Source organism: Azolla caroliniana, unplaced genomic scaffold (assembly GCF_043228905.1).
Source record: "Azolla caroliniana isolate FFs.n. ecotype wild unplaced genomic scaffold, voAzoCaro1.0.p SCAF_20, whole genome shotgun sequence".
NCBI classification, from domain to species: domain Eukaryota; kingdom Viridiplantae; phylum Streptophyta; class Polypodiopsida; order Salviniales; family Salviniaceae; genus Azolla; species Azolla caroliniana.
Window position 1 is genome coordinate 10169905 of NW_028230455.1, and position 11711 is coordinate 10181615.

Genomic DNA, 11711 nt, shown 5'->3' on the forward strand with positions numbered 1-11711 from the left:
CCAACATGTTGTTACACCTAAAGGAAATGATGGGATGCAACTAACCACGAGTTATGAAGGAACGTGTAATAATGTGATAAAGAGGAATGTTTAATAATATCATCATGGACACCACATAAACAGTATAGGCACTCATACCATACAAGTTTTTAAAAATTTTGAAAGAGAGGGAATGGCAAGACATGTAGAAAACAAACATGGGAAAATAAAAAGAAGCAATTACTCAGTGACGCATAATAATTGTCATTCGAACTACATTATTTTCCAAGTTCATTAGTAGGGAAAAGTGAAGAATATCAAAGGATCACAACTAAAAGTTTTTCATACTGAAACCATGACTTCCCACTCATTTTCAAAACATAGCTCCAACTATGTCCATGGAATTGAACTACGATGATATGCCCTAAATATGACATTTTCCCAAGATTATTGCACTACATGATACTTGGTACTAAATCCACACACAAACATGACAATTAATCCAAGAAAATATAACTCTCATAAGAGTACTCTTGCATAACCAAGTAACTAAAAGCATAGATGAGTTCCCACGCCTCACATTGGCAAGACAAAGGCTCCTATAGCCTTTTAGCCCTTTTGAGGCATGAGAAGGTTAAGAGCAAAGAAGCTTAGAAATTCCTTGTCTTGCCCTCTTATATGTAAAAACGCATACAACGGTTTTTGACTAAATCTCATGTAGTGAGTGAGAATTTTAGTCAATACATCATAAACATTTACAAATGAATCAAAAGAAAGACAAACTATAAAACTAGAAACTATAGATCTCATTAGACTTAACCTTTTAACCCAAAACCAATGCCCCCTAAAGATTGTGATGGACCATAGAACCTCAGGTGTTGACTCTATTCAGGAGATATAACACTCTTATGTGTCTATATCTCTATCATCAGCTGCACATGGAATCTATCTATCACCTACCTAAAGAGGGATCACAAACAGGAGAATTTGGAAAATGGGCATCGCCACATTGTTTAGGCCTAGAAGATCGTACACTTACACCTTGACGAGGTTTAGGTAATGAAACTTGAGTATCCAACGTTTTCGTTGTGACACGATACCCTTGGTTACTACAAAATGATGGTGACATAGAGTCTGAGTGCGTGTCTTCCGAAGCCCAAGATTTGGTCTTATGATCTGACTTTCTCGGATCAGGTGACAATGGATTTTCTTCAACTTCGTCTGGACTTCTACCCAAATGCAACGACTTCAAATTTGCACCAAGTGATGAGCTCAAAGTGGGAGTACTATTATAACCATCGCTCTTCGAAGAGTCACAAGCATCAATATTTTTTGAGTGCCACCTAAGCCTTCTATATGGCTTGTGGTACCTATCGACACCGCCAATCATATAATTAGCTATTGTATCACTCACAGGTGAGCTCTGACTAAGCAAACTATAATCATCATCATCAATTTGTCTGCTTCCTACACAACCTCTGTGTGCTCTAATGCTCACCAATGCATGGGGAGCACTCGTTCGAGGTTCACAAGTATAAATATCCATTGATTTTGCATTAGGCATGTGGTTGTCTTGTTGGTTTTCATAATATGACAGCTTTCTTGCCGCTTCTTTAGCTTCCTTCTCCATATCAAAGGGCAAGTCATCACTTATATACTCATCAAATTGTGGCCATTTTGAGAAATTGTCATGTTTACCCAATTTCGGCATTTCCAAGTCATTGTCATGGTGATCATATCGTGACCCTTTCTGGTCATCCTCGTGCTTATCGAATTTCAGCATTTCTGACTCATCTTCATGCTCATCGAATTGTGGGTCATCCTTATGTTGATCAAATTTAGGCATTTCTGACTCGTCTTCATGTCTATCAAATTGTGGGTCATCCTTAGGTTGATCAAATTTAGGCAATTTTGAGTCATCCTCATCGGACTCGAGTTCACCAAATTTCGCTATTACTGAATCCTCCTCATGTATATCAAGTCTATGCAAATTTGACCCATCCTCATGCTCATCATCATATTGAGGCATTTCTGAGAAATCTTCGCGTTTATCAAAATGATGCAACATTTCACCATCAAACTGAACTGTTGCCAAGACATCGGCATGATCTTCTTTCTCATTAAAAATATCATGCTCCAAATGTACACCATGTTTATTCCCATGCTCAGTATTCCTTAAAGAATGCTCTTCTAAATTGATACCTTCAGGACTACCTTCCTTAATTTCCTTACCATCTTTGGCATTTGGTGAACCAGCATTAGCCACATGAGAGCTACTTTGGTGAACTACTTGCAGCCTTTGTTCTTCCTTTTGGTAATTTCTCTCTTTGGAGCACGTTTTAATCATAATCAAAACTGTTTTTGCTGCTTCAGCAGCCTCGGATGCGGATAAGAAAGCAACTCTCGCTGCCATTTCCGCATCTACAAACTCCGGATTGGCTTTTCCTCTCTTCTTCCACTCTCTTGTTCTATTCCCAATAGCTTGAGATTCATTCATTAACACATCACTTTCTGGTTTTAAAGGAGCCTCAAGGTTTCTCTTATTCAGATTGTCATCAGTGACACTCTCTTCAATATCTTGATCTAAGTTAGTTTTAGTTTCATCATTCATTGTTGCAAAAATTTCTCTATTAATAGTATCACTTGTAACTGTTGAAGTATATTGCCTTTCGGGTTTATCAATATCCAAAGAAGGAACAATTTTCTGATCATCAATCTTATCCACTGCCGAGACCAATTGGACTTCACTTGAGAAATGATGTGGTTCACTCTGGGAATTCAAGAATCACAATTACGGAAAGCTTTATTTGCCACCTAGCATCCATTGAATCTCAATAATATATCAAGAGGAGATATATTGAGCTTGCAAGTGAACTTACTTCCAATTTCGAAGTATTTAGAGTATCAATTTCATAATTCCACTTCAGCTTGTATTCCTCAGCAACCTCCTTCAATAACCTTAGCTTTATCTCAGGCCTTGCAGGTTGTACTGATAATCTCTCTATAATCTACATAGTCAAATAATGAAAATATTAATACATAATATGCTTTGCTAATGTTGAATAAAGACTTTATTAATCTGTGCATAATAAGCATACTGTTATCTCAATGATTCACTTATCTACATTTGTCAATAAGGCAATGAGCTACTATTCGACATTGTCATTCCGGCAAATCCTAGACAAATGAACTATTAACAAAATAAACTATTTATCTAGATAAATGAACTGCTAATATACATATACTGCAAAAAGCAAAGGGTTGAATGAATACTAAAATATACTTCAATAATTTACACAACCAAAGTCACAATAGAAGAAAAAGGAAATTAGCGCACCTGTGTATTAACTCTACAATCTGATCCGAAATCCTTTGCTACATGTAAAAATTCAGATCCATACTTTGACATAAATATTTTCTGGACTTTCTGCAATTCTTGTAGTTCAGTGCAATGTTCAGCAGCAAAAATCAAGCTTGCAATCGCTTCTTTCAAGTCGATCGGGCATTCTCTGAAATATAAGTGGATTTATTATTTTTCGTACTTTCATACTTGTGACTTTTTAAGTAAAGTGCAACATGAAAGCATCATTGAATCTCGATACTAACCTATAATGTCGCCGAAGAATGTAGTTGGGAACTTATAGCAAGTGCAACATGATTAAATTATAAATCTGAAGACATATGAATCATAAATGTTTGTGTTTTTCAAAAGAGAATGTGTATGTATATGCATGATTGCTTTGCATTTATAATTGTGAATCAAGCACGCTTCCTACAACACGTTGGGAAATCCTCTCAGTGGAACTGAATATTATTATGTTTGATCATTGAGAACTTCATAATAAAGTTCGTCGTAAGAGCATTAGAAGTCAATATAGTTAATGTCTTTTGCTGCTTTCCTTTTATTTTTGAGCTTTAAAGAAAGGAATGTATTGAGATAAAGCGGAAACCAAATAAAATAAAATAATTTGAAATAAAAAGAAGAACAAGCAATACATACTTGTGTGATTTAATGGTTGCTAACTGGTCGATTGTAGTTTGACAATAGTGTTCTATTAAATCATATGCACATTTAGTGTTCACCTCTCTTAATAGGTGTTCAACCTATCATGTACAAAATACACCAACATGTATATACCCAAGATTACAAAACAAATTGAAAATTGTGATATGTACCTACCTATGTATATATGATAGGAACTCTTTTCACATACCATTACAGTTGTGTTATTATAACTATCTCGGTCACTCTCAAGGACCTTTGCAATTGCGCCACGCAATTTATTGATGGAAATGGAGTTCTTATTCCTCAAAACTTTGATTCTTTGAATGGTAAGCTGCAGCAGAGTCTTGCTGTGAAAATAATAAATAAAAGGATAGCATTTTTATTACAAGATGTCACTTTTGAAAGGAATGCAATCCTAAACCATAATCGCTAAAACCCGAGGTTTCAATATCCAATCAGTTCTTCAAACTTCAAAATGCAATTGTAATGAATCCTAAAACCTTAAACTTCATTATAGAATCAGTTCTCAAACTTCAAAACCCAAATGTAAAGAATTGTAAAACCTTAAAACTCAAACCTTAGACTTCAATATCCTTTTAGCTATGAATCCTAAACCTTAACCCCTAAAACCCTAAACTTCAATATCTAAATGCCTATTAATCCTAAGACCGTTATAATCCCTAAAACCTAGAACATGAATATCCATTTCCTTAAAGGTCCTGAAACCCTAAACCTCAATATCTATTTGTCTATGAATCCTAAACCCTAAACTTCAAGAGCCAATTGTCTATGAACCTTCAATGTCCAATGTGCTACAAATCCTAAACCCTAAACTTGACTATCCAATTGTCTACAAATCGTAAGAAGCTAAACTTCAATATCAATTAGTTAATGAATCCCAACGCCTTAAACACTAACACTAACCACACACACACACACACACACACACACACAAAGATTCTCTTACCATTTTGCTGCATCAAATTTCCTCTTCAGGAAAGGGCTCATCCTCTGTAGGCCAACTCTTGTGTAAACCTTCTTCAAGCAAATCGAGAAATCTCTGTCTCTGTGTGTAACACACCAAAGAAAAGCTTAGAAAGGGCAGGGTAGTGAAACAAAAAAAAATGGAAAAAGAAAAGAAAAGAATTGTAACACTTGGCAATCCCTCACAAGAGCATGACCATTCTAAGGTCCACTAAAAGAGAGAGAGAGAGAGAGAGAGAGAGAGAGAGAGAGATTACCTTTTCACACCTTTGGGTGCGTGTGGCGCTAGAAGAGAGAACGACCGGGTTCGCCGACTACTCGTCACACTCGAGGCTTACTCACACACCACACGTGCGGAAGAAGGCACGTACCTGATGAACCATTTCATGCTCATGCTCGTGATTGTGCTTCTGATTTTGCTTGTGATTGTTCTTGTGATTTTGCTTATGACTTGTTCTTGTGATTATGCTTGTGATTGTGCTTGTGATTATGCTTGTGACTTTCCTTGTTATTGTGCTTTGTGCTTGTGCTTCTGATTGTGCTTTGTGATTTTCCTTGTTATTGTGCTTGAGATTTTGCTTGTAATTTTCCTCGTCATTGTGCTTGTGATTGTGCTTGTGATTGTGCTCGTGATTTTCCTTGTTATTGTGCTTGTAATTTTCCTCGTTATTGTGCTTGTGCTTATGCTAGTGCTTCTTATTGTGCTTGTGATTTTCCTTGTGATTGTGATTGTGATTGTGCTTGTGCTAGTGATTTTGCTTTTTATTGTGCTTGTGCTTGTGCTTGTGCGTGGAGATATTTAATTTTACCAAACATACACAAAGATGAGTGTTCTCTACTTCTACAAACTCCAATTTTTTTTCTTCTTCTGAGTGATGAGCTATGAACATGCCTAGGATAGAGGGGCTTGTAATAGGTGGTTTGGTTTATTTAGATCTTTGTGTATATGTGGGTGTGAGAGAGATAGATAAATGATGTATGTAACCAAGTTGGTAAGTTTTTCAAACATATACAATAAGTCAATGTGTCCAATGCCTTAATTCATTTCGTTATGGCATGCATTAACCTAGTGAAGTTAGTTTGCAGTAAATGGGAAACTCAACCCTAAGTACAATAAACGGAGGAGAAAGGCCTATACGTCAAAATCCAACTTCTAATGGAAACGGAGTTTTGATAATCCACTTGTAATGAGGTGTTGTCCATAGTTCTTGTGTCTATCCAACTTCTATTCCAATCATATAGGTTATTGCAAAAAATGATGTGTTTTAGAGGCTAATTAAAATGATCTTCCTTGGCATAGAATGAAAGCAAAGGCGGTGGTAGAAAGTTAGCGTTTGTGGGTGGAGGGCTTTTGAAATGTATAATCTAGAATCTTTTTCTGTCATTATCGAAGAATCGCCAACCTACACACATACCAAGATAAAGACAAAAAGGAATATTAACTAGCTACTATTCAAATTTCAACATATAGATTGCTTATGAATGACATTTCGCAAATGGATTAGAAACATCATATTTAGGAATGGGTTCGTGTACATCTAAATGTAGTCCCGTAGTGTTTGTTCTCCCTAAGGTCACCTTTTCACTTCATGTAGCATATAGGGTTTACGATGTTACACGCAAACCATATCTATCATGTGCTTCCTAAAGCACAACATGTAATAACATGCTTGTTGGTATGATGACCGACGGTCAACAGAGACACCTTGTTTGTGGGTTCTAGAAACTACAAGGGTAAACTATCCAACAACCGAGTGCACTTTGTGATTGCATATTAAATCAATAGAATTAAATTTCATACCTCGATCATAAAAAAAAAACCTCGAGATTGAACCCTTACAATGAGCTTTATATTTACTTTGATATACTATATGCATGAAAACTTTACAGCTAAACACCATATCCTAAACCAACCCTTGTACGAGCATGTTACCATTGTTAACTATGGATTTTATTGATACAAGTGTGTTTGTGGTGCTTTTTTTTTTTTACTAGGAATTGGTTTTTCCACTTGATGTGACATTTGCTTCACCTTCAAGCATTCATAATAAATCATGATAAACCTTGACAAATATCATTTTAGTTCCTTTAGAGTACATTCCCAATAGTTCATTTAGTATGACAAAGTGTAAAAGGGTTCGCTATACAAGTAAGTGATAGTGGTATTGAAGGAGCTTTGTTTGTAAGGTTTAAAGAAGGTTGGGCCAAATCGATCATTGATCTCTCATGTGCTTCCCATGCCATGCTAGCAACACCATTACCATTGGGTGAAGCATTGTACTCCGGAATGATAAAAACTTGCAAGGCAATGTTTTCGTTGAGAGTTTTCGAGGTGATCACTTGGGCGGGAAGCCTCAAAAAGAGGTTTCGGTTTTAAGCATAATTACCCCCATGGACCATTAAATATACTTTGTTACTGCGTCTACGATGGTAACGAGATATTGAAACAAAGTTCAACTTAATTGTCTATGTTCTTATGTATAGCTCGTCTTGTCCCTTCAATATTTTAAAGTATTTAGAAATCGTAGACACATAAATAAAAGCAATAAATGACACATGGTACAAAACACTCCATGGGTGGACCTTTTATAGACCTTATCTTAGGCGATGCTTATAGTTTGGTAGTTGATAAATTATGTCAGTTGAAGCTATGGAGATAACATAAGATTGAACCAATCATAAGAATTTACATTGTTAAAACATGTTATAAATAATAGATAGCCATACATCGAGCGACTTACACCTATGATGCAATAAGGCATGATCATCAAAACAACGTAATGCAAAAACTAATCCACCTAATAGATATTTACAGAAACATTACATGCTTTTTCGTTCATTAACATCTCATATGTTTCAATTATCATGATCACTTACCATCATCCAAACAAAACCTGTTAGTATGAACTAACCAAGATCCAATGAAGTTCTCTACACATTATTGGTGTCATAATTACTTTAGAAGTATGACAAAGGGAACCATGCACACAATGTTTTTTAAAGATAATGTGACACGCACTTCTTGATATTGGAAATGTTGTATTCTTTTATGTATGTGCACATTCCTTGCGAGAATTAGATCAAGAGACAAGACATTTACACGTTTGGTCTCATAGGTCATATTTGACCTCCAAAGACGATAATATAATCTCTCTCTCTCTCTCTCTCTCTCTCTCTCTCTCTCTCACACACACACACACACACACACAAACCATTAGTCATGTCAAAATAAATAGTCGTCACAAGCAGTGATCAGTTTGGATACTCCACTTTATCCATTAAACGAGAACAAATATGAAAGACCCCCTAATACCTATTAAACACATCCTTAGTAGAGCGCAATTACAATATTCAACCAACATTAACCAATATCCATTAATATAATATTGAGTCATTGTATCGTGGACACAAAATCCATTAGGAAAATAATACTCAAAGCACTCTTTGCAAATTGGGCATTGCATAACTTAAACTCCTCGAGAAATATATTGTACAATGAAGTAATGGCTTTGAGGTTAATTGGTAATCCACAAATTATTATATTATTGAGGTCATAGGGTTGATGTTCCCACAATTCGAACCTTGACTCTTGAGGCTCGACACTCAGTTATGAAACATATTCATGCTTTCTAGGAGCCTATAAATGTCTTGACAATACCCATTAGAACAAAAGAAAAAAGATGGCCTCCAAGATGAAAGCACATCAACCCATTAATACGTCTAAATAATCTAAGAACAAAAACTGTTGCAAATGAAGGTTCCCCCCCACCCCCTCATATGTATTCAAAATATAAGTCTCAAACTACTAACAATGTTAGATGAAGTTCCTTTTAAGAGTGGGACAAGTTTCAGCCATCTTTGGTCTATGATAACGAGAAAGGATGTAATGTGTGCATTCTAGACTTCGAAGCCCAAGTCACATCACTGGGTAACATCTCTCCTACCTCAGTGTTAGATGGACGAGAATGCCTATTATTTCTACATTCTCAAGCTATGGCAATCCCCACATTGGATATGTGGTGTAGTTTCTATACGAGCACTAGACACGTGACATCATCTCCCTTATTGAGGATGGCCAAGAGTGGGCATTGCACTACGATGACACTCTTGATCATTACGTTCTTTGCCCATAACAATCACCAGCATCAAGTTGCATCTCTCCTTGGATATGTGGTGTAGCAACTATATCCTAACAACAAAAGCATGACATTGGGTCCCTTATTAGGGATGGACCAGATTTGGGCATATCAACATTCTTGACTTCCGAGCAAGTTCCTCACTCAGGGGAATGAATGGATAGACAAACAACATACACACTCTATAGTCCAAGATGGATGAGAATTGACAATCATACATAGTAAATCTTTAGTAGTCCAAAGTAACAATCGGCAACAGTTTGGTTCGGTTCGAGAGTGTCAAACTCAAACCATTTAAAACCTCATTGTTTAAAATTTTTGAAACCTAAACCAAGCTGAACTGAACCACGAACCCATTTAAACTGAACCGTCACAAAAAATTCAAGCTCAAACCAAATGGTTTTAGAGACTTTCAAACCGTTAAACCGTTACAACCGATGTTTTGCATCAAGTTGCATCTCTCCTTGGATATGTGGTGTAGCGACTATATCCTAACAACAAAAGCATGACATTGGGTCCCTTATTAGGGATGGACCAGATTTGGGCATATCAACATTCTTGACTTCCGAGCAAGTTCCTCACTCAGGGGAATGAATGGATAGACAAACAACATACACACTCTATAGTCCAAGATGGATGAGAATTGACAATCATACACAGTAAATCTTTAGTAGTCCAAAGTAACAATCGGCAACAGTTTGGTTCGGTTCGAGAGTGTCAAACTCAAACCATTTAAAACCTCATTGTTTAAAATTTTTGAAACCTAAACCAAGCTGAACTGAACCACGAACCCATTTAAACTGAACCATCACAAAAAATTCAAGCTCAAACCAAATGGTTTTAGAGACTTTCAAACCGTTTAACCGTTACAACCGATGTTTTCACGGTTCAGTTTTGGTTTTCAAGTTAGGTCAAAATTCAAAATTTCACATTGTAATTTAATAATGTTTAATTTTTAATTTTTTAATCCTTTTAAATTGTGGTTTCAAACCGTTAACAGATAAAGGCTCAAATCGGTAAACCCTCGAACCGAACTGAACCGTTTAAATTGTTATGTCGTTAAGCCATGGATTCACGGTTCGGTTCGAACCGTTGCCGATTGTTAATCCAAAGTGTGGGAGCACGATTTGTGCTCTCAGGAACTTGTGGGGGGCTACTTTTGAGATTTTTACTGAATTTGACCCACAACCAAGAGAGAGGGGGGCAGGGGCATAACGTGTAAAAAAGGAAAACCTGATTTTTGGTTCCAATGAAAGGCTAGCATTTGTTATCTTGTTTGACATGAGACGAAAAACAAAGCAAAACTAAAACTAAAACTAAACAAAAAAAGAAGAAAAGAAAACCCAAGAAGAATCACTTCAGAGGAATCCCACACATTGTAGAAAAGAAGAAGAAGAAGAAGAAGCTGCCATGGAAGCTCTATCACATTCACACCCATCAAGCTTCCATCACTCTTCTTCTTCCTTTTCTTCATCGGATCTACGCGGCACCCGTAACAACTACATTCGCTTGGGGCGCGACAACATTACCTTCTTCCATGGCTCCTCTAACCTCACCCTAAAGGTAAATGGGGACACTTGCCCTTCTTCTCCAAGGAGGAGGAGACCCATTGTTCGGGAAATTGTCGTGATGAGCCATAGTGCGGCCGCGGGTGGCTATGCGGCCGCATTGGCCGAGACCGGCCGGTCCCAAAATGTCCTAGACACCATCAATTCCGACATCCACAACCTCGGCTCTCTCTTGAATGACCCCAATCTCCACTCCTTCCTAGTCAATCCGACGGTCCTCGACCAACACAAGAAGAGTGTGTTGGAAACCCTAGCCCGAAAAGCGGGCTTCTCCCCTTACACTCTCAACCTGCTTAACCTAATTGTCGATCGCAAGCGGACCAAGATCCTCAAAGATATAGTAGCCAAATTCGAGGAGCTCTACGACGAGATGACCGATACCGAGGTCGCCATTGTGACTTCGGCCGTGAAGATCGAGACGGCCCGGCTCGCGGAAATCGCGAAGAAGGTCCACAACCTCACGGGAGCCAAGAATGTGAGGATGAAGAATATCGTCGACGCCTCTCTTGTGGCTGGGTTCGTAGTTCGGTTCGGCAAGGACGGGTCCCGATTCGTCGATATGAGTGTCAAGAGCCAACTCGCCCGTATCGCCCAAGAGATAAGCTCAGTCGAATCGGCCATCACAGTGTGAACTCATGAGTCTCCCCTTTGAACTTTGTATGGCCATTAGCCATCACAATGTGAGCACAAGGACCTTGGTACACACCTTGATTAATTGTTACCCCCCTCAACTTTACACCGGGTCTCTATTGCTTAGCTTGACCTACTTTATCTTCGATACTTTTCATAGTGTGAACATGGTCTCCCTCCGAACTTCCCCATCAATTATTGCCTTAGACTTTGTAGTCTCAATGATTTATCTTTACATAGTGTATCTTGTCATTTTCTTTTGTTTTAGACAAGTACTAAGGGTGGACCCATTTGTCTCATTGGCTGAGTTTTGGACTCTCATAGATATAAAAGAAAATTTTATTCCTCTCTATTCACATTCTGTCAAGATAAAATGTAATATGTTGGGAGCAAAGACATGGATTGATG

At 37.5% G+C, this 11711-nt stretch overlaps 2 protein-coding genes across 4 annotated transcripts; one reads left to right on the plus strand and one right to left on the minus strand.

Moving 5' to 3' along the window:
* Positions 1 to 626: 626 nt before the first annotated feature.
* On the minus strand, positions 627 to 5100 carry LOC147850953 (uncharacterized). Of its 3 annotated transcripts, XM_087335632.1 has the most exons (7): positions 4953 to 5100; positions 4194 to 4332; positions 3980 to 4083; positions 3317 to 3488; positions 2859 to 2987; positions 1630 to 2749; positions 627 to 1590 (listed from the first exon to the last, which is right to left on the minus strand). In XM_087335632.1, exons 1-7 carry the CDS (start codon positions 4991 to 4993, stop codon positions 932 to 934), a joined length of 2364 nt encoding a protein of 787 aa, XP_087191758.1. In that variant the 5' UTR covers positions 4994 to 5100; the 3' UTR covers positions 627 to 931. The 3 variants fall into 3 exon arrangements, with proteins under 3 accessions (XP_087191758.1, XP_087191757.1, XP_087191759.1); XM_087335631.1 differs by having other exon boundaries at positions 627 to 2749; XM_087335633.1 differs by lacking the exons at positions 3980 to 4083; positions 4194 to 4332; positions 4953 to 5100 and adding an exon at positions 3586 to 3913 and having other exon boundaries at positions 627 to 2749.
* Positions 5101 to 10464: 5364 nt separating this feature from the next.
* On the plus strand, positions 10465 to 11655 carry LOC147850954 (ATP synthase subunit delta, chloroplastic-like). The gene has a single exon (XM_087335634.1). The coding sequence runs from the start codon at positions 10516 to 10518 to the stop codon at positions 11302 to 11304; it is 789 nt and encodes a 262-aa protein (XP_087191760.1). The 5' UTR covers positions 10465 to 10515; the 3' UTR covers positions 11305 to 11655.
* The last annotated feature ends 56 nt before the right edge of the window (positions 11656 to 11711 follow it).

Bases quoted from the DNA above. Each gene is read 5' to 3' on its own strand.
- LOC147850953 (XM_087335631.1), bottom strand. From the start codon at position 4,993: ATGAGCCCTTTCCTGAAGAGGAAATTTGATGCAGCAAAATG. The intron at 4,333-4,952 runs GTAAGAGAATCT...TTATTTTCACAG, and splicing joins AAATTTGATGCAGCAAAATG to CAAGACTCTGCTGCAGCTTA. The intron at 2,750-2,858 runs GTAAGTTCACTT...TTGAATTCCCAG, and splicing joins TAAATACTTCGAAATTGGAA to AGTGAACCACATCATTTCTC.
- LOC147850954 (XM_087335634.1), top strand. From the start codon at position 10,516: ATGGAAGCTCTATCACATTCACACCCATCAAGCTTCCATCACTCTTCT.